Source organism: Desmodus rotundus, chromosome 4 (genome assembly GCF_022682495.2).
Source record: "Desmodus rotundus isolate HL8 chromosome 4, HLdesRot8A.1, whole genome shotgun sequence".
Classification (NCBI taxonomy): domain Eukaryota; kingdom Metazoa; phylum Chordata; class Mammalia; order Chiroptera; family Phyllostomidae; genus Desmodus; species Desmodus rotundus.
The window spans coordinates 19961160-19983195 of record NC_071390.1 but is presented as its reverse complement, the minus strand read 5'-3'; the positions used below and the strand labels follow the sequence as shown (position 1 = coordinate 19983195).

Here is a 22036-nt window from a genome sequence, read left to right as displayed (position 1 = left end):
CTGTATTCTCATTAGTGACAGTGCTGGGAGTGACCTTACAGGGCTATGTCTTCTATCTTTTAAAAGTTCTCCAGGGGAGAGGCCCCTCTCTGACATTCCATTGTTCATCTGTTTATAGCACTCCTCACTGTCTGGAAACCGTAAAATCCTTGTAGCCCTGGAGAATTAAAGTTGGTATCTTTCCCTCTTTTATCCTCTGGTGGGATTGAGGTTTAAAGTCAACAGGAGGGTGGGATTATGGGGTAAAGTGTTGAGACTGATGGTGGAAACGCACATTTTGTAGTGGATGTTCAGTGTTTGTCCTGTTACCTTCAGCTTTTGAACTTTTGGGAAATGCTTTCTCTCCCTCCAGCTGCTCACAGGTACTGTGTCCAGTCGGGAAGACCATGGCTACCTGATGGACATCGGTGTTGTTGGGGCCAGAGCTTTTCTGCCACTGCAGAAAGCCCAGGATTATGTCAGACAGAAGAACAAAGGTAAGGGGAAGCAGAGGGGCTAGTGCATGGCAGTGGGGGGGGATGTATGGGATCACACTGCTTAAATGCCACTTTGACGAGCAGATTACAGAATGGTGACCCTGAAGGCTTTGCTAAGATCAGTGGTCAATCCTAGCTGATAGAAAAGGGAGTATGTATAAAGGGCCAGCAAGTGGCTGGGTGGCTAAGATCTGATGGGCCATTTTTACTGTTTCTCACTGAGGAGATTCCACTGAAGTTTGGGCCTCCAGGACCTCTGGACCAGCCATCTCCTGCCTTTTTGAAATTGTCATATTTTTTTGTGATCAATTTCCAGATCAATTAGGGTCACTTGACTCTTGTAGTTGGTCCCTTAGAGATTGGGAATTTGGGGAGTAGTAGATTGTAACTGGGCGAGTAGGCCATGGATTATCTTAGGTATTGCTTGAATCCAAGTTAAAGGTCCCTCTCATGGGTATTTTTCCTTTTGGGGCCTGGGGCTGGGCTTACAGGTGCTGAACTGAAGATGGGTCAGTACCTGACCTGTGTCATTGAAGAGGTGAAAGGCAACGGAGGAGTTGTTCGTCTGTCAGTCAGTCATTCAGAAGTTTCTACTGCCATTGCTACTGAGGAGCAAAACTGGACCCTTAACAACTTGCTACCCGGACTGGTGGTCAAAGCCCAGGTACAGAAGGTAAGCTGTTCATTGTCACTACTAACCTCTAAAATAAAAATAATTTTTATTAAAGTACATGCACATCATCTAAAATTGTGCTGTGCAGTGATGACATACGGCTATTACACACTTGAAATGTAGCCAGTGGTACATGTTGAAATGGTAATATTTTGGATATATGGACTTCAATAAACTATTATTAAAACAAATCTCACCTCTTTTTTGATGTTTTTAAAATCTGCTCGAAAACTGAAAATTACACGTGTAGTGTGTATTATTGCTGATCAAAAAAGTCAAATGGTATTAAAAAGACTTAAAACGAACTATCTTATCCTTCCTAACCTCATCTTTAACTCTGTTAGCCTATCTTTTGAAATTTACCTCCATGTTTCTAACTTACAAGCTTCTGCTGGTACCTCTTGGTGTATCAGTTGTAGGCACTGGGTTTTAAACTTCTTGTCACGGTAGAGGAAGAGTTGCCTCTCTTAATAATCCCTTCCCCTGCCCCAGTCTCCCACCAGAGATATATTAAAAGTTTGGGTAAATCATTGTTTAGTATTTAAGTTATTATGGCTATGTAAATTTCGTTTACTGCTGAGCTAGGTAAATAATACCCTGTGGCAATTTGTTGAACAGCTTTTTTCCTGGAGTTGATAATCAGCTTTTGTTTTGATCATTTGCTAAATTCTCTTCTACCTATTGCTGTTTCTTCATAGTTAGAACCCCCTACAGTTACTTTTCTTTCGCTACATCTTTCCATGTTTTCAAACCCTTTCAATAATCCCTTAGTTACCTTTATTTCCAGCTGGAGCCCCTTTTATTGCCACCCTGCTCCTGTATTGGAGCCTCTTGGATTCCATATGTTACTCCTTTACAGTTTACTCCCTCATTTTAGTATGGCACAGTCGCCAGAAGCACTTTTGGAAAGGTACACAGGACGTTACTTCCTTGACCTAGTGGGTCAGGGATCCCCAAGACCACTCCTAGGTTCAGTTCACCAGGAAGACTCCCGGGGCTCAGCAGACAGTGGTACTCGTGGCTATGATTTATTATAGTGAAAGGAGGCAACGCAAAATCAGCAAAGGGAAAGAGGGCCGGTGTAATGCAGTCTAGAAAAAACAAGGCACTAGCTTCCAAGCTGCTTCTCCCAGCAGAGCCACAAAGGATGTACTTAATCCTCAGGCAACAAGTTGTGATAATGTATGTGAAATGTTGTCTACCGAGGACACTCATTAGCAGCTTAGTGCCCTAGGGTTTTTAATTGGGGCAAGTCATGTTGGCACCCTCTGCCTGGCATGTACCAAAATTCCAGGCTCGCATAAGGAATGCAAGTGTTTAGCATAAACTGTATTGTTTACGTGAACAGTTTAGGTACAGTTACTGTAGGTACTCAGTTCTGGTAGGAACCTTCCTGAAGTCCAAGTTCCAAGACACTAGCCAAGCGCTAACATTGGAAGCAGGCTTTCGTATGGATCATGGTCTCGGGCCTGCTGTGTTTCTTTTCTGCACCTCTTCTGCATCTGAAATCATTGTTATTCTACTCTCACACGTGGTTGATAGTTAAGCTGGGTTTAGAATTCTAGGTCAAAAACAACTCAGAATTTTGAAGCATTATTCCCGTTGTTGTCTGGCCTCAGTTACGATGGAAAAGTCTGATGTTCTTTTCCTCTGTGTGCGCGTCTAAATACTGTCTTCATTCCTTCCATTTGAAAATGTCATGATGCTGTCTGCTTTGGTACGGACAGCTCTTCATCTGTGTGTGCTGGACTTTTATGATACAGAAATGCAGATCCTTCAGCTCTGGCAAAGTTTCTGTTTTACACGTGAGATGCAATTCATGTAATTGTACAGTGTGTAGCTCAGGGTTGTGTGTGTGTGTGTTCACAAGGGTGTGCAGCCGTGGTCACTGTTGAATCCAAACATTTTCACCACCACCCGCAGTGAGACGCCCAGTACCCATTAGTGGTCACTTTCCATTCCTCCCTCCCTGAGTCCCTGGCAACCACTAATCTGCTTTTTTGTCTTTAGATTTGCCTGTTCTGAATATTTCATGTAAATGAAATCGTGCAATATGTGGCCTTTTGTGTCTGGTTTCTTTCACTTCGCATGTTTTCAAGGTTCGTCTGTGTTGTGCCACGTATCAGTTGCTTGTTACTTTTTATGGCTGAGTAGTATTCTACCTACCATGTGGATATAGCAGGCTTTGTCAGTTCATCAGTTGGTAGTCATTTGGGTGATTTCCAGCTTGATCTTTTATGAACAATGCTGCTGTGAAACTCAAGTATACGTTTTTGTGTGGACATGTGTTTTCACTTCTCTTGCGTATATACACCTAGGAATGGAGCTGCTGGGTTACGTGGTAACTTTCTGCTTAACTTTTTGAGGAACTGCTGAAATGGCCACACCATTTTAAATTCCCACCAGCCATGTAAGGGTTCCAATTCCTCTGCATTCTCACAAACACTCATTATTTTCCTTCTTTTTATTGTAACCATCTTAGTGCATGTGAGGTGGTATCTCATTGTGATTTTGATTTGCATTTCTGTAATTATTAGTGATGTGGATGTTGAGCATCTTTTCATGTGATTATTGGTCATATCTTCTTTAGAGAAATCTATTCAAAAACCTTTGCCTGTTTTAAAATTAGGTTTTCTCTTTATTGTTAAATTGTAAGCATCCTTTATGTATTCTGGATACCAGTCCCTTATTTGATCTTTTTTTGTTGTTTTCAAGTATAAATTTCTCTCTTTTTCTTTTTTTTTTTTCTGGGATGTCTGTTAATATGATGTTGGAATTCATGGAGGAGCCTCTTTCCTGATAATGTGCACACATTTGTCTTTATTCTACCTTCTGGGAGAGTCTCTCAACTTGAACTTCCCATTCTGTATTGAAGTTTTGTTTTGACGGCCGCACTGCACATGAGGCACTGAAAACCGTGAGGAAGTCTGGGTGCCTGGGTGGGACGTGCTGACTGGCTGGCTTTCGCTGTCAGGAGCAGGAGCTAGCAGACTTTTGGGAGGCAGTCTCCAAAGGTCGTTGTTTTAAGTCTTCTCTGGCGTGTGACAGTCTCTGGACAGGATCTGCCTGGGAGGGTCTACGCCTGACTGCCTGATAGCTAGATGGGGAAAGGGGCTGGGTGGCTTCAGTATCTACATCCACACGATATTCAGAATTTTTCTTAATCCACATTTTAAGGTGTGCAGTCTTCCTGTGTTTTGAGTCTGGTACAGTTTTTCCAGAAAATACTTCCCATTTTCTTTGGAGATTCCTGATTTCAGTCATCTACCTCATTGCTCTCTTTCGAGGTGCTTCTCACCTTAATTTCTAATTTTTTGGGGGGGGCTCAGTAGGGTGAGTCAGCTTGCTCGTGGTTAGTGTCTTGCTTATTGATTATAGAGAGAGGAGAAGGAAGGGAGAAAGAGAGAGAGAAACATTAATGTGAGAGAGAAAAATCAATTGGTTGCCTCTCGAATGCACCCTGACCAGGGACTGAACCCATAACCTCGGCATGTGCCCTGACTGGAAATTGAACCTGCGACTTTTCGGTTTTGGGGATGACACTCCAATAAAACTGAGCCACACCAGCCAGGGCCAGGGTCTTTCTTGTGCAGTCATTTGAGTTTTACTTTCTTTTTCTGGGCAAATCACCAAGTTAGCAACAATTTGAGTTGTCGAGCTGGCAGTTCCCTGGGCACCCTTGTGCAAAGTGCCCTCCTTCCCATTGGGAAATGCCGAGGTGGGAGGACTGACATCTCCTCTTTCTGGAAGGGAGGTGAGCTCGCTGAGTGAAGAGACAGCCAGTTCAGGGCTGTCCTGCCACTTAGAGTTGTAGGAAGAAAGATTGATAAGGGCTGGCTGGGGAGGGGAGATGCGGCATTGAGTGTCCAATATGAACAGTGGCTCTCACATTCTTGGCGCCTTCAGAGAGATGTTTTCCATGACACGTTCTTTTTATTCCTAGGTGACTCCACTGGGCCTTACGCTAAACTTCCTCTCATTCTTCACTGGCCTGGTTGATTTTATGCACTTGGATCCCAAGAAAGCTGGAACATATTCCTCAAATCAAGCAGTAAGTAATGTTGCACCTGTCTTTTCTTAATTCCAGTTGTATTCAGTCAGCTGTCCAGTGTCCCAGTTAGCTTCGGGGCAGGCCCTAGGACTGCATGTGTACCGGTGTGCAGGGAGGAGGTAAGGGGAATAGAAAGTACTTGGGAGGATCACAAGAAACTCCCAGTGGTTATCTCTGGGGACTGAAATTAGAGAAGGAGCCTGTGGAGGAGAAGGAAACTTTTAGTTTCTATTTCTTATCCTTCCATATGGTTTGATTTTTTTTTTTTTGGTAGTGAATCTTTTGCTTTTATAATTTAAAGTGTTTCAGAGGAGTATTTAACAGGAGAGAACAAGATGTATATTTAAATAGAAAAATGTAATTTAAAAAAATACTGTGAGTATAGTAGATCCAGTTTAAGAGAACTAGAACTATGTCTAAATAGAAAAATATGATTTAAAACATGCTAAGGGTGTAAAAAGACCCCAATTTTGAAAAAAAAAAAAAATTTAAGGAGTGCACCTAGTTAAAATACTGAAAGGTTATATGCAAACAGGTCTTAATGGTGATTAACTTTGGGTGATTTTTCTACGTTTATATAAAAATTCAAATTTTCTACAATTCACCTGGATATTTGAGAAGATTCCAATATGTAGGATTCGGAATATTTTTTATCCCAAAGTGATTTATTTCCTGTTTTTACCCATGCTAATGGATACTATAGAGGTGTCTTTGTATAAGCAAAAATAGGCTTTTCCACCACCTAATGAGCTTTTCCACCACCAAAATGATAATATTGTTAGCATTTGGTGAACCTCTTTCTAGTAATTATCTTCTCCCTGTAGTCATATTTGCGTAGAGTTGAGACATTTTGCATGCTGACACCTGGTGGTCAGAGCGGGCTGTTTCAGGTGTATTTAGAGGAGCCTCTGATGTAGTGACCCCTCCTGTGGTGTCTGTTGCATGTGCGTTACTGGCCTTGTGGCCTTGATGCATTGGACATAGTTCCTCTGGGACACTTGGTTTGAATTTTCTGCATGCTGCTGGACGCGCAGGTCAGTTTTAGTACTTACGTCCACGACCTGGTCAGCACATGGAGTCCTGACCTCCGAAAGACTGCCCATGGGGGCCTTAGCCCCTGTGTGCCTCCTGCTGTTCATCATGTCCTTTCCCTTCTGTAGGTAAGGGCCTGTGTCCTCTGTGTCCATCCTCGGACCAGGGCTGTGCGGCTGAGCCTGCGCCCCGTCTTCCTGCAGCCCGGGCGCCCACTCACCCGGCTGTCTTGTCAGCACCTGGGAGCTGTCCTGGATGACATTCCTGTCCAGGGCTTTTTCAGCAAGGCTGGGGCCACTTTCAGGCTGAAGGATGGGTCTCTGGCCTACGCTCGGGTACGGAGTCTCTTTGTCTCATTGGGATCTTATCACTAGAAGGACTATTGGGACACACGGGTCCTTTTCTGCTTCTTCTAATCCTTTATTAGTTTCCTGTTTTTGAATATCCCCAAGTGTGGCAGACTGTTTGGGACCAAACAATGCCCGTTTGTTATATTAGAATGCCTTGGAGTAAGTTTGACATATTTGATACCTAGTGGATTGTAGGTATAAGAATGATTTAGGATCTACACCAGGGCTTGGCCAAGTTTTTCTTAAATGTCCTGATAGTAAATATTTTAGGCTTGTGGGCCATATGGTCTCTGTCCTAACTAGTCAACTCTGTTATTATAGCCTGGAAGCACGCATAGACACTGTGTAAATGTATGGGCACAGTTGTGTTCCAATAAAACTTTAATTTACAAAAATAGGCACCAGCTGTGAGCTGTAATTTACTGACCCGTGATCTAGACTGTTCTCTGACATAGAGATTCTGCAATGATAAAGAGCAGTTTTGTAGTTAGAGGAATTATTTTAACAGGTTATTAGAGTACTGATTTTATGGTAGGTGATTAATGTCATCTTATTTTGTTTTAATGTCTGATTGCCTCGGATCTGTTGTCTCTGGCTTACCATTAATCACTTGGTACTTTGTAGCTCAGCCATCTCTCTGATTCTAAGAGTGCCTTCAGTCCTGAGGCCTTCAAGCCAGGAAACACTCACAAGTGTAGAATCATCAACTATAGCCAAATGGATGAACTGGCTTTGCTTTCCCTGCGGACGTAAGTGTTTTCAGCAGGCGGGGGATGTGGTGGTGTGCTCCCGCGCAGGTGTGCATTCACGTTTTCTCCTGGCCTGCTTGCTGAAGGGTTCCTGTTTTGCCAACATGATTTTAGTAGCCCTGAATTTTAGGTACCTCTGCCCTAGTTTGTTTAAGCTTGTATCTCCTTTTGTTCTAGGTCTGTTATTGAAGCTCAGTACCTCAGCTTTCATGACATCAAGCCTGGGGCATTGGTAAAGGTAAGACCTCAAGCATCTAGATGCTCCCCCAGCTTCAGACATGTTTTGTTTCACAGGTTAACTGTCCCTGTGTTCATTTGTCCTCATGGGGACACATTTAAAGCCACATAGCTTGCCTCTCTGCCTGCTAACTGGGATTTTTTTCCTTCCCTTGGGGAACTTGTAATAGATTTCAAGGTAAGGGCTCAGCAGGACCCCCCAGCTACAGAGGCGGTAGTCATCAACCCTGGAATTTACCACCTTTGTTACACCAGGTCAAAAGGTAGTTCTGTGATGATCAGCCTGCCTGGGATGTTAGTAAGGAGCCAGTTCCTGTGGCCTCTCTTTCAACCCTTTAGCCCCAATTGAGCAGCTGCCTTTTATTTTTTTAGGAGACCTGGTCCCCTCCTTTAGAGAATGCATGTGTAAGGCAGACAGACACACAGAAAGATGCGAAGGTTCCCATAAATAAACTTGACTACATCGAGCACAGTGTGGGGGGTGTGTTTTTGTGTTTTACCCCTATGAGATTTGGAATAACAGGCACAGTTAGCCCAGGAACCTGTACTTTGAAAGAGAGGTGTGACAAGATTGTTTTAAGAGGTGGAAGAAACCATTCTGGAGGCATGATGGCATCTTCTATTGGGACTCCTTAGGGCACAGTGCTGACCATAAAGCCATATGGGATGTTGGTGAAGGTGGGTGAGCAAATCAGGGGCCTGGTACCTCCCATGCACCTGGCTGACATCCTGATGAAGAATCCAGAGAAGAAGTACCATGTTGGGGACGAAGTCACATGCCGGGTGAGCCTTCTGAAGGGTGTCTGTTGGGGATTTGGCCAGATAGATGGGAAGAGTAATGCTTTTCAGATGAAGTTTCTGCCCTTTTCCACTGAATGATCCCGTAATATCTTCAGTGTTAATGCCCAGCATTGGGAAGAGAAAACTGGCATCCTGTCTTTGAGAATTGTGTAGTATGATTGAGAGTTAAAATATCAGTGTGTGACCTTTTGCCACATGGTTTGGTGCAGAATATATACTCTGATCATATCTCAGAAAGTGGAGGTGAGGGTGGGCTGGGGCAGCCAGAATCGTTGATGATGGCAGTAGCAACTGCCACATAACATGTATTTTGTGCCAGTTGCTGTGCTAGACACATGAAATGCATTATTTCATTTAGTCCTTAAAACAAACAACCCTGTAAAGTAAGTACTATTATCCTTATTTTGCAGGTGGGGAAATTAAAGCTTAGGAAAGCCAAGTGTCTTACCCAAAGTCACGCAGCCAATAAATGGCAGAACCAGTTTTCACATTTAGCTCTGTGTAACAGTAGTGTATCCTTGATTTCTGACAGAGGTGGGACTTGAACTAGAAAGTACGGGTAAGGTTTTGAAGGGTGAGGAGGAGCAAGCAGTATGTCAGGCACCTAAATAGCCCAGACAAAGCTGCCAAAACTGAGTGTCTTATTATAAAGGCTTGAATCTCAAGAAGAGCTTCACAAAGTTGTGAGATTACAGGTGATAGTACACAGTACTTTTCATTGTTTTCATTGTATTTTATTACTGTGTTTTCTTGTTTTCATTTTATTTCACTTCCGTCAGCAAAGAGATCGATTACCCATTGGCACAATAATTTATGGTTGTGGGGTCAGGAGGCTTACAGATAGAGGAATTTCCCTGCCCTCGGGAAGATGACTTCCTGAGGGATGAGAGATGGTTGGGTCTCCTGGTCTTAGCTTACAGCTAATGCACAGATGGTAAATTGCTTCAGTCGTTTCTTCTATCAGACGAGGTACTAGTGGTCTAGGAAGGAGCTAAGGCGGGTAGAAGTAACTGACACAGGGCTCTGAAGGTGCAGTGAGATGGTGAGTGTGGGGCAGACCCAGGAGGGAGCTTACGGGAGGAAGTGCATTTGCAGTAGAGATGAACGATCCCTGGATTGTCGCTCAGCAGGAAGCAGAGAGGGTCTGCAGCTGAGGTTATTCTCAGAGGGAAAGGGATAGTGGGTTCTTAGGGACTGACCACGGCCTCTGGTTTAGGGGGTTGCAGAGACCAGCTCGGTGGCCCTCTTGGTAACGGGTAACTTGATGACAGCCAGTATCCTTTTCCCTAGGTTTTGCTTTGTGACCCTGAAGCCAAAAAGCTGATGATGACCCTGAAGAAAACCCTGGTTGAGTCCAAACTTCCTGCCATTACCTGCTATGCCGAGGCCAAGCCTGGTCTGCAGACACATGGCTTCATCCTCAGGGTCAAGGACTATGGCTGCATCGTGAAGTTCTACAATGATGTGCAGGGACTGGTACCCAAGCATGAACTCAGTGCCGAGTATGTCCCTGACCCAGAGAGGGTCTTTTATACCGGCCAGGTAATCCTTCCCCGGACAGGCTCCGGCCCTTGGTGACCCCATGACCACAGATTTGAAGGAGTGGTGTGGAGAGCAGTTTTTTAACGGATGAGGAAGAGAGCATACGGGGCCGTGGGCCTGAGCCAGCTAGGTGGAGGGGTTGGGAACAGAACAGAGAGAAACCCTCAAGAGGTTTCAACAGAAGCTGGCAAACTAATGGACCTCAGACCCACAATCTGGAAGAAATTAGTCCTTAACTGTTAACACGGTAGTGTCCCTCACATCAGAAGTTGTTCTGAGGCCACTGCCACCACCAGGGGGCAGTGCCATAAAACTAGCGAATCTGGGTCTGTCTAGAATTTTTTAGAATTTGCGGTTGTACCAAAAATGTATTCATGTGTTGCTTTCACCTAAAGGCTGACTTGGGGAAGGGGCTTCTGTGTAGCTTTCCATACATTTCTTTTCGCTGCATTCTGATCTGATCCAGGATCTGGGTGCTTCTCCCAACGTCTCTATAGCGCTGGTGGAGGACACCTCTCTCCAGGGCCTGACAGGCCTCCTGGGAGGAGTTAGCTGAGTAGGTGTGCTTTCCCACCAGGTGGTGAAGGTTGCTGTGCTGAACTGTGAGCCATCCAAAGAGAGGATGCTCTTGTCCTTCAAGCTATTGAGCGATCCAAAGAAAGAGCATGCGGGACGCAGCCAGAAGAAAGGAAAAACCATTAACGTTGGGCAGGTACACGGACTTCTCCAGATGAGTTGTTTGAGTTTACAGTTGCTGAGAGCAGGTGCCCCTGACACATGGGGTACTGGAACCCAGAGGAGGGGAAGGACCGAGGTAGCTAGCTAAGATGCTGGGGCCAGTGGGAGTTGGGGTTTTGAGGGAGAACCTCACATGTGTTCTTCCCTGTGTGTCAGAGCGAATGGCAGCTGTCCGGGACAGGAATGCTGTGTCATGGGCTGGCTTTTTGGCAGTGTGCTGTTGCCTTCTTTCCTCTCTGGTTCCTAGGGCCATACTGTGAGACCGTCCTTCCTCTGGGACCCTCTGGGACTTGGGAGAGGAATGGCGTGAACGCACCAATGGGTCAGGGCATGTGTGTGGGTGCGCCTGCTGAGTCTTTGGGATGGTGGTGTGGAGAAAGTTCTGATCTTGACCTTTCCATGATTCCTGGTGCTGGAATTGGATGCCTCTGCTCTCTGCCTGACCCAGACGAAGTTGCTCTCTCTGCCCAATACAAGTGCTATTTTTTTTCCTCTTTCTCTTCCCCGGATAGTTGGTGGATGTGAAGGTTTTAGAGAAGACCAAAGATGGGCTGGAGGTGGCTGTCCTGCCCCACAACATTCCTGCTTTCCTCCCCATGTCTCACCTGTCAGACCACGTCCCCAATGGCCCACTGTTGTATCACTGGCTCCAGGCTGGTGACACCCTTCACAGAGTGCTATGTCTGAGCCAGAGTGAGGGCCATGTTGTATCCTTCAGTGGTATCTGGGGAGTCATGGTCACTGTTGGGGAGACCCTGGGTTGGGCTGTTCTCTTAGTTGAAACCCCATGGGAAAAGCTGGCCATTTGACTACTCCCATAAAACCAAACCAGTGAGCAAGCCTGTATTTCCCTGGTGGAAAGTGAGAGTGGGGGTGGGATCCTGCCAGCAGGCGCCAGTGGTCGGGGCAGAGTGGAGTCCCGGCTGATGGTGGGGGTGGGGGGGTGGCCTGCCAGGCCCAGCAGGGCGGTTCCAGTAGCGTCTCTGGCCTTCTCAGGGTGCTCAGTGCTTACCCCTTGAGTTGGAATCATTTATAATAGAGTAGTTGTTATCCTTTTCCGCCCTCATTCCCCCAAAGGGATATTGGGCTCAGAATGTCCCCTTTGATCTTGGTATGGGTGTTTTGAAGGAGAACATTGCCTCTTTTCTCATGGAATATAAAATCCCCTTAGAGTGAAGATGGGCAGAGGAGCTGGTACGGCTGGTTAGTGTGAAGATCATAGAGGACCGTGTCGGGGCCGGTCTAGCCGCTGAGCCGCAGGGAAGAGCTGTTCCTGCTTTGGCCCCTGCAGTAGTCTGGAGTTAAGGAAAGGAATAGAACAGTGAGTCTCCAACTTGACCGCGCATCAGAATCACATGGGTGGCCTGCTCCCACAGCTTGCTGGGCCCCACCTCAGAGTTTCCAGTCCACGCGTCTGGGGTGGTGCTTAAGTATTTGCATTTCTTACAAGTTCCAGGTGGTGCTGCTGCTGCAGGTCTGCACACTTAGAGTCCCACGGGCAGAGGAGCAGAGGGTGTATGGTGGAGGAAGATGGAGGGGGGTGGACATTTCATCTGCCCTTTCTGGAATATTCCTTGATGAAGTGCCACTAGCTCCTTAGTAGGAAGCCAACATTGGTCTCCACAGTAGAGGGTGGCCAGGATCCCAAGAGCTTCTCAGAAATCCACTCTGGAATGCTGCTCATTGGCTTCGTGAAGAGCATCAAGGACTACGGTGTGTTCGTCCAGTTCCCTTCAGGTCTCAGCGGACTGGCCCCCAAAGCTGTGAGTGCCGCTCCATGCATGAGGGCACAGGGTCGTGGGACGGGAGGGTTGATGGGAAGGAGCAGGACACATCGATGCCCTGGAAGATTTTCAGGGGCATGGCGTGAAGACTCCGGCTCGGCGGCATGGAGCTGAGATACCGTCCGTGCCCCTCCTGCCCAGCTGTGCCCTCCTGCGGGAAGGGCGCCTTTTCTACTTCACACCTTGTTTTTATGGAAGGGGCATGGAACTGAACTCAGAGAGGACTGGGGCAACTTTCTGGGTCCCATCTCCCACCTTTCGTACTCCTTTCTGGGCACATTAATGGGTTGTCTTAATAGAGACGTGTTTCCCTGTTTTCGTTTTCTGCCCATTCTGTTTAGATCATGAGTGACAAATTTGTGACCTCCACAAGTGACCACTTTGTCGAGGGGCAGACAGTGGTTGCGAAGGTGACCAACGTGGATGAGGAGAAGCAGCGGATGCTGCTGTCTCTGCGGCTGTCGGACTGCAGTCTGGGGGACCGGGCCACCACCAGCCTCCTCCTCCTAAGCCAGTGCCTGGAGGAGCGGCAGGGCGTGCGCAGTCTCATGAGCAACCGAGGTGCGTGCTGGTTGGGGGGCGGGGGTGAGGGCGGGGCCAGGTGGGGTCTTGCGTTGTAAGTGATGCCCGCCTGTTCCCCTGATTATTTGGGCTTTCTACATACTGGAAACACTTTTGGTAAACTTTTCAGAATGGGAGTATGATGCATAAAGTGCACAAATCATTTACAGTTCAGCTTAGTAAATGTTTATAAAATGAACCTATCACCCAGCTTCAGATAAAGGTCACTGCCCGCATCCCGGAGCCCCCCTTGTGCCCTTGTCCAGTCTGGAATCAAAACTTCCCTTAGTTCTGTGGCCTCCTTGGGGTTGCATTTGTTGTGAATCCATTCACCTCCTCATTTTGTTCCTCTGTGTGACATACAGTGGATGGTAAGATGGAATAGGGACCTGCCAGAAGGCTTGCTGAGGGGTTGCTATTCTGACCCTGCTGAGCTTTGAACCGTTGTGGAGGATTGTTGGAGCCCTAATGGGATCTGAGAGTAAGAAGCTTAGGGTAGATTCCAAAGAGAAAGAATGAAAATTCAGAAGCCAAAGGAAAGCATGTGTTTCTGGCATTTGTTGGCTATATTCATGAGTTATGGCCAGGTAGGATTAGCACGAGCCGTAGGTGTCTCCCCCTGTGATAGGAGTTTTCCTGGGTATCAGGCACTTTTACCGAAAGCGATGTCACCTTCACAGTGCTTCAATGCTCCACTGTCCTCTGTGCAGAAGTGCATTTCCAAAGGAAAAGAATGGTAAGAATGTTGTTTCTTCTTCCTAATTCCTGTTTCCTTTGGGGCTCTGGCAGACTCTGTGTTGATCCAGACGCTGGCTGAGATGATCCCAGGGATGGTCCTCGACCTGGAGGTGCAGGAGGTGTTGGGAGATGGCTCTGTGGTGTTCAGCGAGGGCCCGGTGCCTGGCCTGGTTCTGAGAGCCAGCAGATATCATCGGGCAGGTGAGTGCTTTGGTCTTGCCCACCATGGTTGGTGGGGGAAACCCTTGCCCTTTGCTTCCTTCCCTGGATACTGAATTTCCAAATACAGAGGGTAGATGAGCTGATTCAGTAGAGACTTTTGATGTGCCTGTCCTGTGTGAATGCAAATCAGGACAACTGACAGAAGGTTTAGGTAGGAATCCTTTTATTGTTAAAATTAGGTAAATCTAGATTTTTATACATCAAGTTGCATAAGTTAAGACACACCTGCACTCGAATTGTGGGCGCCAGGCCCTTGGCTTCCCTAGCCTGCACAGACTCAGGACACGTATCCTTTCTTCTTTTCGTGCCTAAGAGTCTGCAGGGCACTTGAGAGATGCCGTCTCCCTTCCCCTGCCCCAGGGGTGACCGTGTTGTGTCTGGTTCTGCACTGCAGGGCAGGAGGTGGGAGCTGGGCAGAAGAAGAAGGCTGTGATCTTACACGTTGACGTGGTGAAGTTGGAAGTGCATGTTTCCCTTTGCCGTGATTTGGTGAATAGAAAAGCCAAAAAGGTAAGCTTGCCGGTGACTCTCATTTCCGTGGTTTTAAAGGCATTGTATACCTTTCGGCTGCACACATTTTGCCTGGGAGTTGTAATGCAAATGCTTGGAGACAGGTTGACCTTATGCCTGGTTTTATCTGTGTCATTCCCAGTTTATACCTGTCATCCTGGCGTAGTTATTAGTAGCACTGACTTTCACTGGTTCAGATGATAAGGGTCGAGCCGGTAATGTGAATGAGCGAAGCGGGCCAGGTGGGTTATGGGGCCGTAGCAGTAAGCCTTTGCCAGACTGCGAGTGCGTGCCTGCCCGCGGAGGGCACGGGCCATTTGTTCCCCTCTGGTGGTCGTCAGGCGGGAGCGTCTGGGTCTGGTGTTGCTAGTCTTTGATTGTTAAGAGCAGGCAGAATTTGGATGTTTGTTTGCAATAAGAGTGGGAAAGGTTGAAAACCATTTTAAAAACATCATATGACCCAAACCAAACATGTCTGTGGATACTTCTGACCTCCAGGCTGCTCATCGATACCCTCTCCTGAACGCTCGTGTGTGAGAATTAGGGTTTGAGCAGAATCTCAAATCTCCTAAAATTTTTCTCGGGGTGATGTCTGTATTTGGTCATTGTCTAAAGTACTTACTAAGCACCCCACTGAATAGGATATGATGTGGAGAAGTAGTACATACAGATAATTCTTAACCTCTAGCTGCTTGTAATTTTAAGACTTCGAGGGACAAAGGGAAATAGAAAACAATACTAACCCCTCACTAAGTGTTCTAGCAGGTCCTTACTCTGTTTTTTCATCCAAGGGGGGCTGGTACATATCAGCGTGAGCACAGCTTGGATTTAGGAGAAAGATGGGCTGAATGCCTAGCACATAGTAAGTAAGCTCTTAGTGACTCTTTGTTGAATGAAAGAGTAAATAAACTGCGGGGAGAGCTGCAGGACAGAGAGAGGTGGGAGCCATACTGCCTTAAAGCTGGAGTACCCTTAGAAGTCACCGGACAGATTTCACCAGCTATAGGATAGGACCTGGAGCTTGGAATTCAAACAGAACAAGAGCTGGCCCCAGGGGATTCTGGTGTGGCACCCTGACTTTAGTCAGGTCACCTCACTGTACAGGAGGGGCAAGCTCGGCCGAGGAAGTGAAGGCTGGTTCATTACCACCCAGACTGTCCGTGGCTCCCCTGGGCACTGCAGGCTTTCCCAGTCCCACCCGCTGTGTGGAGCCCAGCAGGCGGTGAATGAGTGTTGGAGCCCTGTAAGAAGTGGGGACGGTGGCTTTCCTGTTTTCCAGCTGAAGAAAGGCAGTGAACACCAGGCGGTGGTGCAGTACTTGGAGGAGTCCTTCGCCGTTGCCTCCTTGGTAGAGACTGGCCACCTGGCAGCTTTCTCCCTGGCCGCTCATCTCAATGACACCTTCCGCTTTGACTCAGAGAAGTTGCAGGTGGGACAGGGTGTCTCCCTAACCCTCAAGACCACGGAACCAGGAGTGACTGGTTTTCTTTTGGCTGTTGAGGGGCCAGCTGCGAAGAGGACCATGAGACAGACCCGGAAGGACTCTGAGACAGTCGACGAGGATGATGAAGGGGATCCAGCAATGGTTGTAGGGACTAAAAAGAAGCATGCCCTCTCCATTGGGGACATGGTCACAGGAACCGTCAAGTCCATTAAGCCCACCCATGTGGTTGTGACCCTGCAAAATGGCATCATTGGCTGTATCCATGCCTCCCACATTCTAGATGAAGTTCCATTGGGCACATCTCCGACTGCCAAGCTGAAAGTCGGGAAGACGGTCACTGCCCGAGTGATTGGCGGGCGAGACATGAAGACGTTCAAGTATGGAGGCTTTGGGGGGTGGGCGGTTTTGAGGAGCGGTGGTTGCTTACTTTGTAAAGGGCGAGTGATGGGAGTGATTACTTCCTAGGGAAGTTGGGGAGATTGCAGGACAGCCAGCGTGTCACGTGCCTAACAGGCAGCCTTCCGCATCAGCAGTTACTGTCATTCACCCCGCCCTGCATACCTGAGTTACACTCATTTGCTTTAAATCTTGTTACAGTGTTATCATAGCAGAAATCTTTGCTATAGTAAGAAAAGCAGAAAAGACTTCAAAGTCTAGCAATAACTTGCATTATTGATATCATTAACTAACTGTGAGATCTTTAGTAAGCCATATATTTTCTCTAGACCTTGATTTCCTAACTTTCAGAATGAAGGGATTGGAGTATATAGTCTGTAAAGAAAGTTATTTTCAGGGTTTCACATGAAAATCCTAAAAGATCAGATGAGCCAGCTCCTAACATGTACTGCAGAGAATGGGAACCCTCAGGCCTGACCTGCCACCGACGGGTGGTGTGGCAGCGGGGCAGGCGGTTGGTTAAGCTTGGTTTGGTGGGGAGTAGAGAGAAACTGATGTCCAGTGTATGCAGTTACAGAGAAAAAGAGAAATGGTTTGACCTGATTTGTATCCCCAGGTTTCTCCCAATAAGTCATCCCAGATTTATTCGAACCATCCCGGAGCTGAGTGTTCGGCCAAGGTGAGGGGAACTCCTGCAGCATCATCTCATGGAAAGAGCTCTGGGCTTCAGAGGCAGGAACCCTGCCTCTGCCTGCAAATCTGAGTCTCGATTCTGCCAGTGTTGGGACTGACTTTGCCTCTCTGTCCAGGTTAACTTACCAGTATTTCTCTAGTAGGGATATTTGGCTCTCCGAGGGCTAGTTAGTGGGATTACATGACAATTAATGTAAAAACTGTATTCAGGGCACAATTATCATTTAAAAGCTTGAGAGCAGTTCTGTTTGTAGGCATGTAACAAAAAGAAATAATTCTGCTGTCAACCCAGTTTCCTAAATAAACAACACGTAGCCAAGAATACCTGCTTTCAGAGTGCAGACTACTGCTCGGTGACTGGAATCGTCGGTCGTGCTCCAGTGGACTCTGCAGAGGGGTGTTCTAGGAGGGGTTCTGTGCAGAGGAGAGGTAGTAGTACCATGTGCTGGTGGGTCTAGTTTGTGTGGGATTATTTTTTCAGAGGATCTTAGGCATTTTGATCCATGGGCCTGTCTGCTGTGCCTCCTCCATAAAAACAAACAAATAAACAAAAACCCAGCCTTTCAGAATTGATAGGCAGTCCATGAATAACTGTGGGAATGGCTTGCAGAGTACCCACGGTATAAGTCTTACCTGCCTAGGGCTATTATGGAGGGGCCTCTTAAGTAGCTTTCAGGGAGAAAGGTTTGGTCCTTGTCCTGAAGAGCTCTGATGGAGTATTTCTGGGAAGGGTTGTGTCTGAAACAGGGAAATAGCCCTGGAACGCTGAATCCCAAATGCCTACAACACTCTCGGAACTCGAAGGGAAGCCCTTTAGTTCGGAAACCATGAGATTTGGTGGAGGCACATTCCTGTTTGTTCAGGCTCCGGTTTCTCTAGTTTGGTAAGGTTTCCTGTGTCCCCCTCCAGTCTTTGTTTTGGGGGGAGAAAAGAGACCTCATCATATTAGTCATTTTATAATGCAGCTTCACCTCTGAGGCATGGTGTCTTGTTTAATTAAGGGTTGAGAGCAAGTCGTTTATTCAGGCTAAGGGTAGATGCCTTAACTTAATGAATACTGCAGGGGAAAACCCACTGCGATCCTGAGTGGCCCTTGACCCTCTCATTAGCTAACACTGCTGCTATTGGTCAGTGGTCCACCCTCCTGTCTCGGGAGGCTGTGGTGTGAACCCGCGTGGTGCCACTTGGCTGTGGCAGTGTGGGTGAGCCTGGCAACAGTGGGGGATGGTAGTTGTAGTAACAGAAGGATGGACAGATGAACTTGGGCACATCTGCCACCTCCTCCTGCACCTGTGCTGTATTGGCACTTACTTTAATCAAGACCCCTGAGAAACGTAGTGTAAATGTAATAATAGGGTTACTGCCATATTTCTCTAATGCTTATGTTCTAAAATACATATTTTGAAGTCAGGAAAAACACTTACTTAATTGATGGTATCAACTTACTGAGGAAATACAGTCATACTTTTATTCCCCACTTATATATGCAGATCTTGTGCACAAAGAGAATGCTGTCTGCTAGAGCTGGGTTCAGGGTTACTGGGGGTCACCCAAGAAAAGACGCTTCCTGCTCCGTTGTTCTTTTGTAGGAGCAGAGTTAAGAGAGCGGAACAGTTCAAGAGTTTTAAAATGTATCTCGAATTCCTATTGGTCTCTTAGCATTAATTCAATTAGGCCAACCCTTCTACCCTTCTTTTTTCTTTCTTTTCTTTTTTTTTTTTTTTGCAGTTTAAAATTATTTTGGGAAAAGAAAAAGGATAACACACACCTGTTGTGTGCGTATCTTCTTTTTTGTGGGTTATTTTATTTTGTTTTTTTGGCTGAAGCAACAGATACCTGTTTTCTCACAATTCTGAAGTCTCAGAATCTGAGATAAGGTGGTGGAGTGGTGTGTTTGTCTGAGGCCTCTCACTCTGAATTATAGATGGCAGTCTTCCTTCGTCTTCACTGGTCTTTCCTTTGAATATATCTGTGTCTTAATCTCCTTCTTTTCTCTCTTAGTGTGTTAAAAACACATAATATAAATTTCCCAATAGTTTTTAAGCTTACGTTACAGTCTCGTTAACTACTTGCACATTGTTGTGTCACGGGTCTTTCAAACTTCGGCGTCTTGGCATGACTGCAACTCCGTACCCAGCGATCAGCTCTCTGTTCCTCCCTCCCCCATGCGCCTCTGCCAGCCAGCCTTCTACTTACGTTTCTCTGAATTTGATTATGTGAGATACCTCATTTAACTAGAGTCACGCGTAGCCCTTCTGTGGCTGGCTAATTCCACTTAGCGTCATGTTCTCAAGGTTCACCCGTGTTGTAGCGATAGCAGGGTTTGCCTCTTTCTGAGGCTGGGTGACGTTTCATTGCATGTGCACACCACGTTTTCTTTATCTGTTCCTCCACTGAGGGACTCTTAGGCCGCTTCCACACTTGGCTGTTGTGAGTGATGCCTGCACAGATACCTCTTTCAGATCCTGTTTTCTTTTTTTAATGTGTACAGGGTTGGCCAAAAAGTTCATTTGTTTTTTTGTAAGGAGGCTGTAGTAGTGCTTAGTTGTCTTTAACTTCATTTGAAATAATTTTGTTAGATTGTTTTTTTTGCTACTGAGCTTTTAAGGACACCAGGCGTATTGGATTAAGACCTACTCTAATGGCCTCACACTAACTTAATTACCTCATTAAATTCCCTGTCTCCCTGCGTAGCTGCATTCTGAGGCTCTGGGGTTAGTACTTCAACATAGGGATTTGGGTGAGTGGGGGTACAGGTCAGCCCGTGACAGGCATTTCAATGTCGCCTGTGGAGTGAATGCGTTCTTTTCGGCCAAACTACAGAAGCGTTAGCTGGGCTGGGTGAGAAGGGTGGGAGTTCTGTGACCCCTTTGAGGTAGTTTGTGGACTGATAACTTTCAGACAACACCTTCCTGTTGCTTTTCTGAGAAGAAGGAGAATCAAGAAAATGATAATGACAAGGTAGCGTAGGGGACAGAGCCCTCACTTCACTTCCTGGATCAACAGCATCAAATGAGTTCAATAGTCTCTGTCCTGCCTAATTGACACGTGAGAGTGCTGTCACATCCAGTGAGAGATTGCTTGTGAAAGCAGTTCTGCTAACTATAAAGCAATGGCTCAAGTATTGAGAAAGAAGTGAAATAATTGTGCTTCCTAAAATTATAAAGATTGTCGTGGGCTACCTACATCATAGCTTGTTCATACCTAGGTGAGTGAAATGGAAAAGGTTAGCTGTCACGTGGGAATTGCGAACCTTCCCCTTTAAGGAGAGAAGTGAGGGTGCAGGAGTTGGGGAGCCCTGTAGAATCTATCCACAGTCCCTTGATGGGGGGAGATGGTTTCAGTCCAGAAGCTTATCCAGAGTTTGGTTTACTCTTTCCATCGCCTTTCTGTGAACAGTGAGCTGGCGAAGGATGGCCGCACCGCTCTCAACACTCACTCCGTCAGCCCTTCGGAGAAGATTAAGCAGTACCAGGCTGGTCAGACCGTGACTTGCTTCTTGAAGAAGGTAAGTAGTGCAGCCTTTGCTTGTGATGCCGTCCTTTTCTCAGAAGAAAAGGAGAAGCTGGAGACAAGGGCCATTAGCGCCAGGTTTGATTCCGGGTTCGCTCCCATGCTGGTTTATGTGAGACAATATAAGGCCTCGCTCCCAGAGAACTTTCTGGTCTAATCGAGGAGCTACATTTACAGCTTGCGAATAGCTAACAAGCAACTCACAATTCAGCATGTTTATAGGATAATTGTGCAAGATGTAAAGAAAAATACACCATAAAGCAAAATTTAAAATAAGCACAGTATTGGATTTTAGATTATCGACTTTCATAAAGTCCAGAGGTGGTGCAGAACGATGCTGGGTGCCAGATTGTGCGTCCTAACCCCAGGTGGAACAGGAGTTCCGAAAAGGGCAGAGATCAGTGAGAATTGTACTGGTTGGCATGTATTGGAGAGAAAGCGGGACTGGGCTTGACCTTGGGGAATACCTCCTTCATGTTGCCAGATTCTTCTTCCATAGCATCTATCTGAGTGTCCCACCGGTGCTTGATCCCTTTATTCACCTGTGCCTGTAGATATTCTGAAGCTGCACGAAGCCCTGATGCCTTGGAGTGGTATTTAAGGCTCTTCATAATCTGATCTCAGGAATCTGGTGTACCAGTCAGGCTGAAAACCTCCTCTGTCTTTTTCTTTTCTTGTCTTTATTTCTATACCTGGAGTGCCCTCTATTCCTATTGCCTACCATCCCTCAGGGTCCAGCACATATAACCCTCCCATATTACGAATTCTACATATTCCCATAGCGTATTGCACTTCCTCCATGTTCTTGCTGCTGAAGGTATTTGCATACTTACCTATTCACGTGACCGTCTCCTTGTCAGCTGGGCCTGGCTTGTGTTTATCACCATCGTGCTGTGTGCATCGTGGCTGCTTGATAGATGTTTTGTTAAATTGACTTGAAAATTAGGGTGTATATTTAGTGTAAATAGTGAAGAATCAAAGTCTAAATTGATCTAGAAATAAGACATTGGCCCTTGAAGCTTGTTGGCAGTCCTGGGCACAGCTGAGCTTGGTGGAGGCTGCAGAGGTCAGGGTGGGGGGTGGATGTGGGGTGGGCAGTGGTGGGGCCAGTCCTGCTGCTCGAGAGCTGCTCCAAGGTCTTTCTAGTCGCCTCTTAGCTGAGCACCAGGAGGGATGCGCATCCTGCTGGGCTGGCCAAGGCTCTGAGCTAGGCTCTGAGGGAGGCCTGTGAGAAGTGTAGGTTGGGCAGGGCAGTGGGATGTAGGGGTGGATTCCTGTCACTTGGGAAAATGTGGAATTGGGACCCTTTCAGCCCAGTGATTTTAGGAGAGTGTATATTTTAATGAAGGGCAAAGAAGACATGCTTGAATCTGTCTCATTCCATGTCTCCACTGTTTTTTTCTCCCCAGTACAACGTGGTTAAGAAATGGCTTGAGGTGGAGATTGCTCCGGACATCCGGGGAAGAATTCCCTTGCTGCTCACTTCTCTTAGCTTCAAGGTCAGTGTGCTTGAGATGCTGGAGGAG

The 22036-nt window shown here is 46.6% G+C and overlaps 1 protein-coding gene across 3 annotated transcripts in view; it reads left to right on the top strand.

Annotated features, from left to right (window-relative positions):
* The window catches only part of PDCD11 (programmed cell death 11), a 40069-nt gene that overhangs the window by 6271 nt on the left and 11762 nt on the right, over window positions 1-22036 (top strand). For all 3 annotated transcript variants that reach the window (XM_024555663.3, XM_024555664.3, XM_045191492.2), the window contains exons 6-23: window positions 353-476; window positions 968-1149; window positions 5093-5200; window positions 6361-6567; window positions 7207-7331; window positions 7509-7569; window positions 8205-8351; window positions 9660-9911; window positions 10489-10623; window positions 11162-11356; window positions 12242-12412; window positions 12775-12994; window positions 13784-13933; window positions 14349-14464; window positions 15744-16285; window positions 16921-16983; window positions 20397-20505; window positions 21920-22009. In XM_024555663.3, the coding sequence (XP_024411431.2) occupies window positions 353-476; window positions 968-1149; window positions 5093-5200; window positions 6361-6567; window positions 7207-7331; window positions 7509-7569; window positions 8205-8351; window positions 9660-9911; window positions 10489-10623; window positions 11162-11356; window positions 12242-12412; window positions 12775-12994; window positions 13784-13933; window positions 14349-14464; window positions 15744-16285; window positions 16921-16983; window positions 20397-20505; window positions 21920-22009 (2997 nt within the window). The remainder of the gene's footprint in view (window positions 1-352; window positions 477-967; window positions 1150-5092; window positions 5201-6360; window positions 6568-7206; window positions 7332-7508; window positions 7570-8204; window positions 8352-9659; window positions 9912-10488; window positions 10624-11161; window positions 11357-12241; window positions 12413-12774; window positions 12995-13783; window positions 13934-14348; window positions 14465-15743; window positions 16286-16920; window positions 16984-20396; window positions 20506-21919; window positions 22010-22036) is intronic.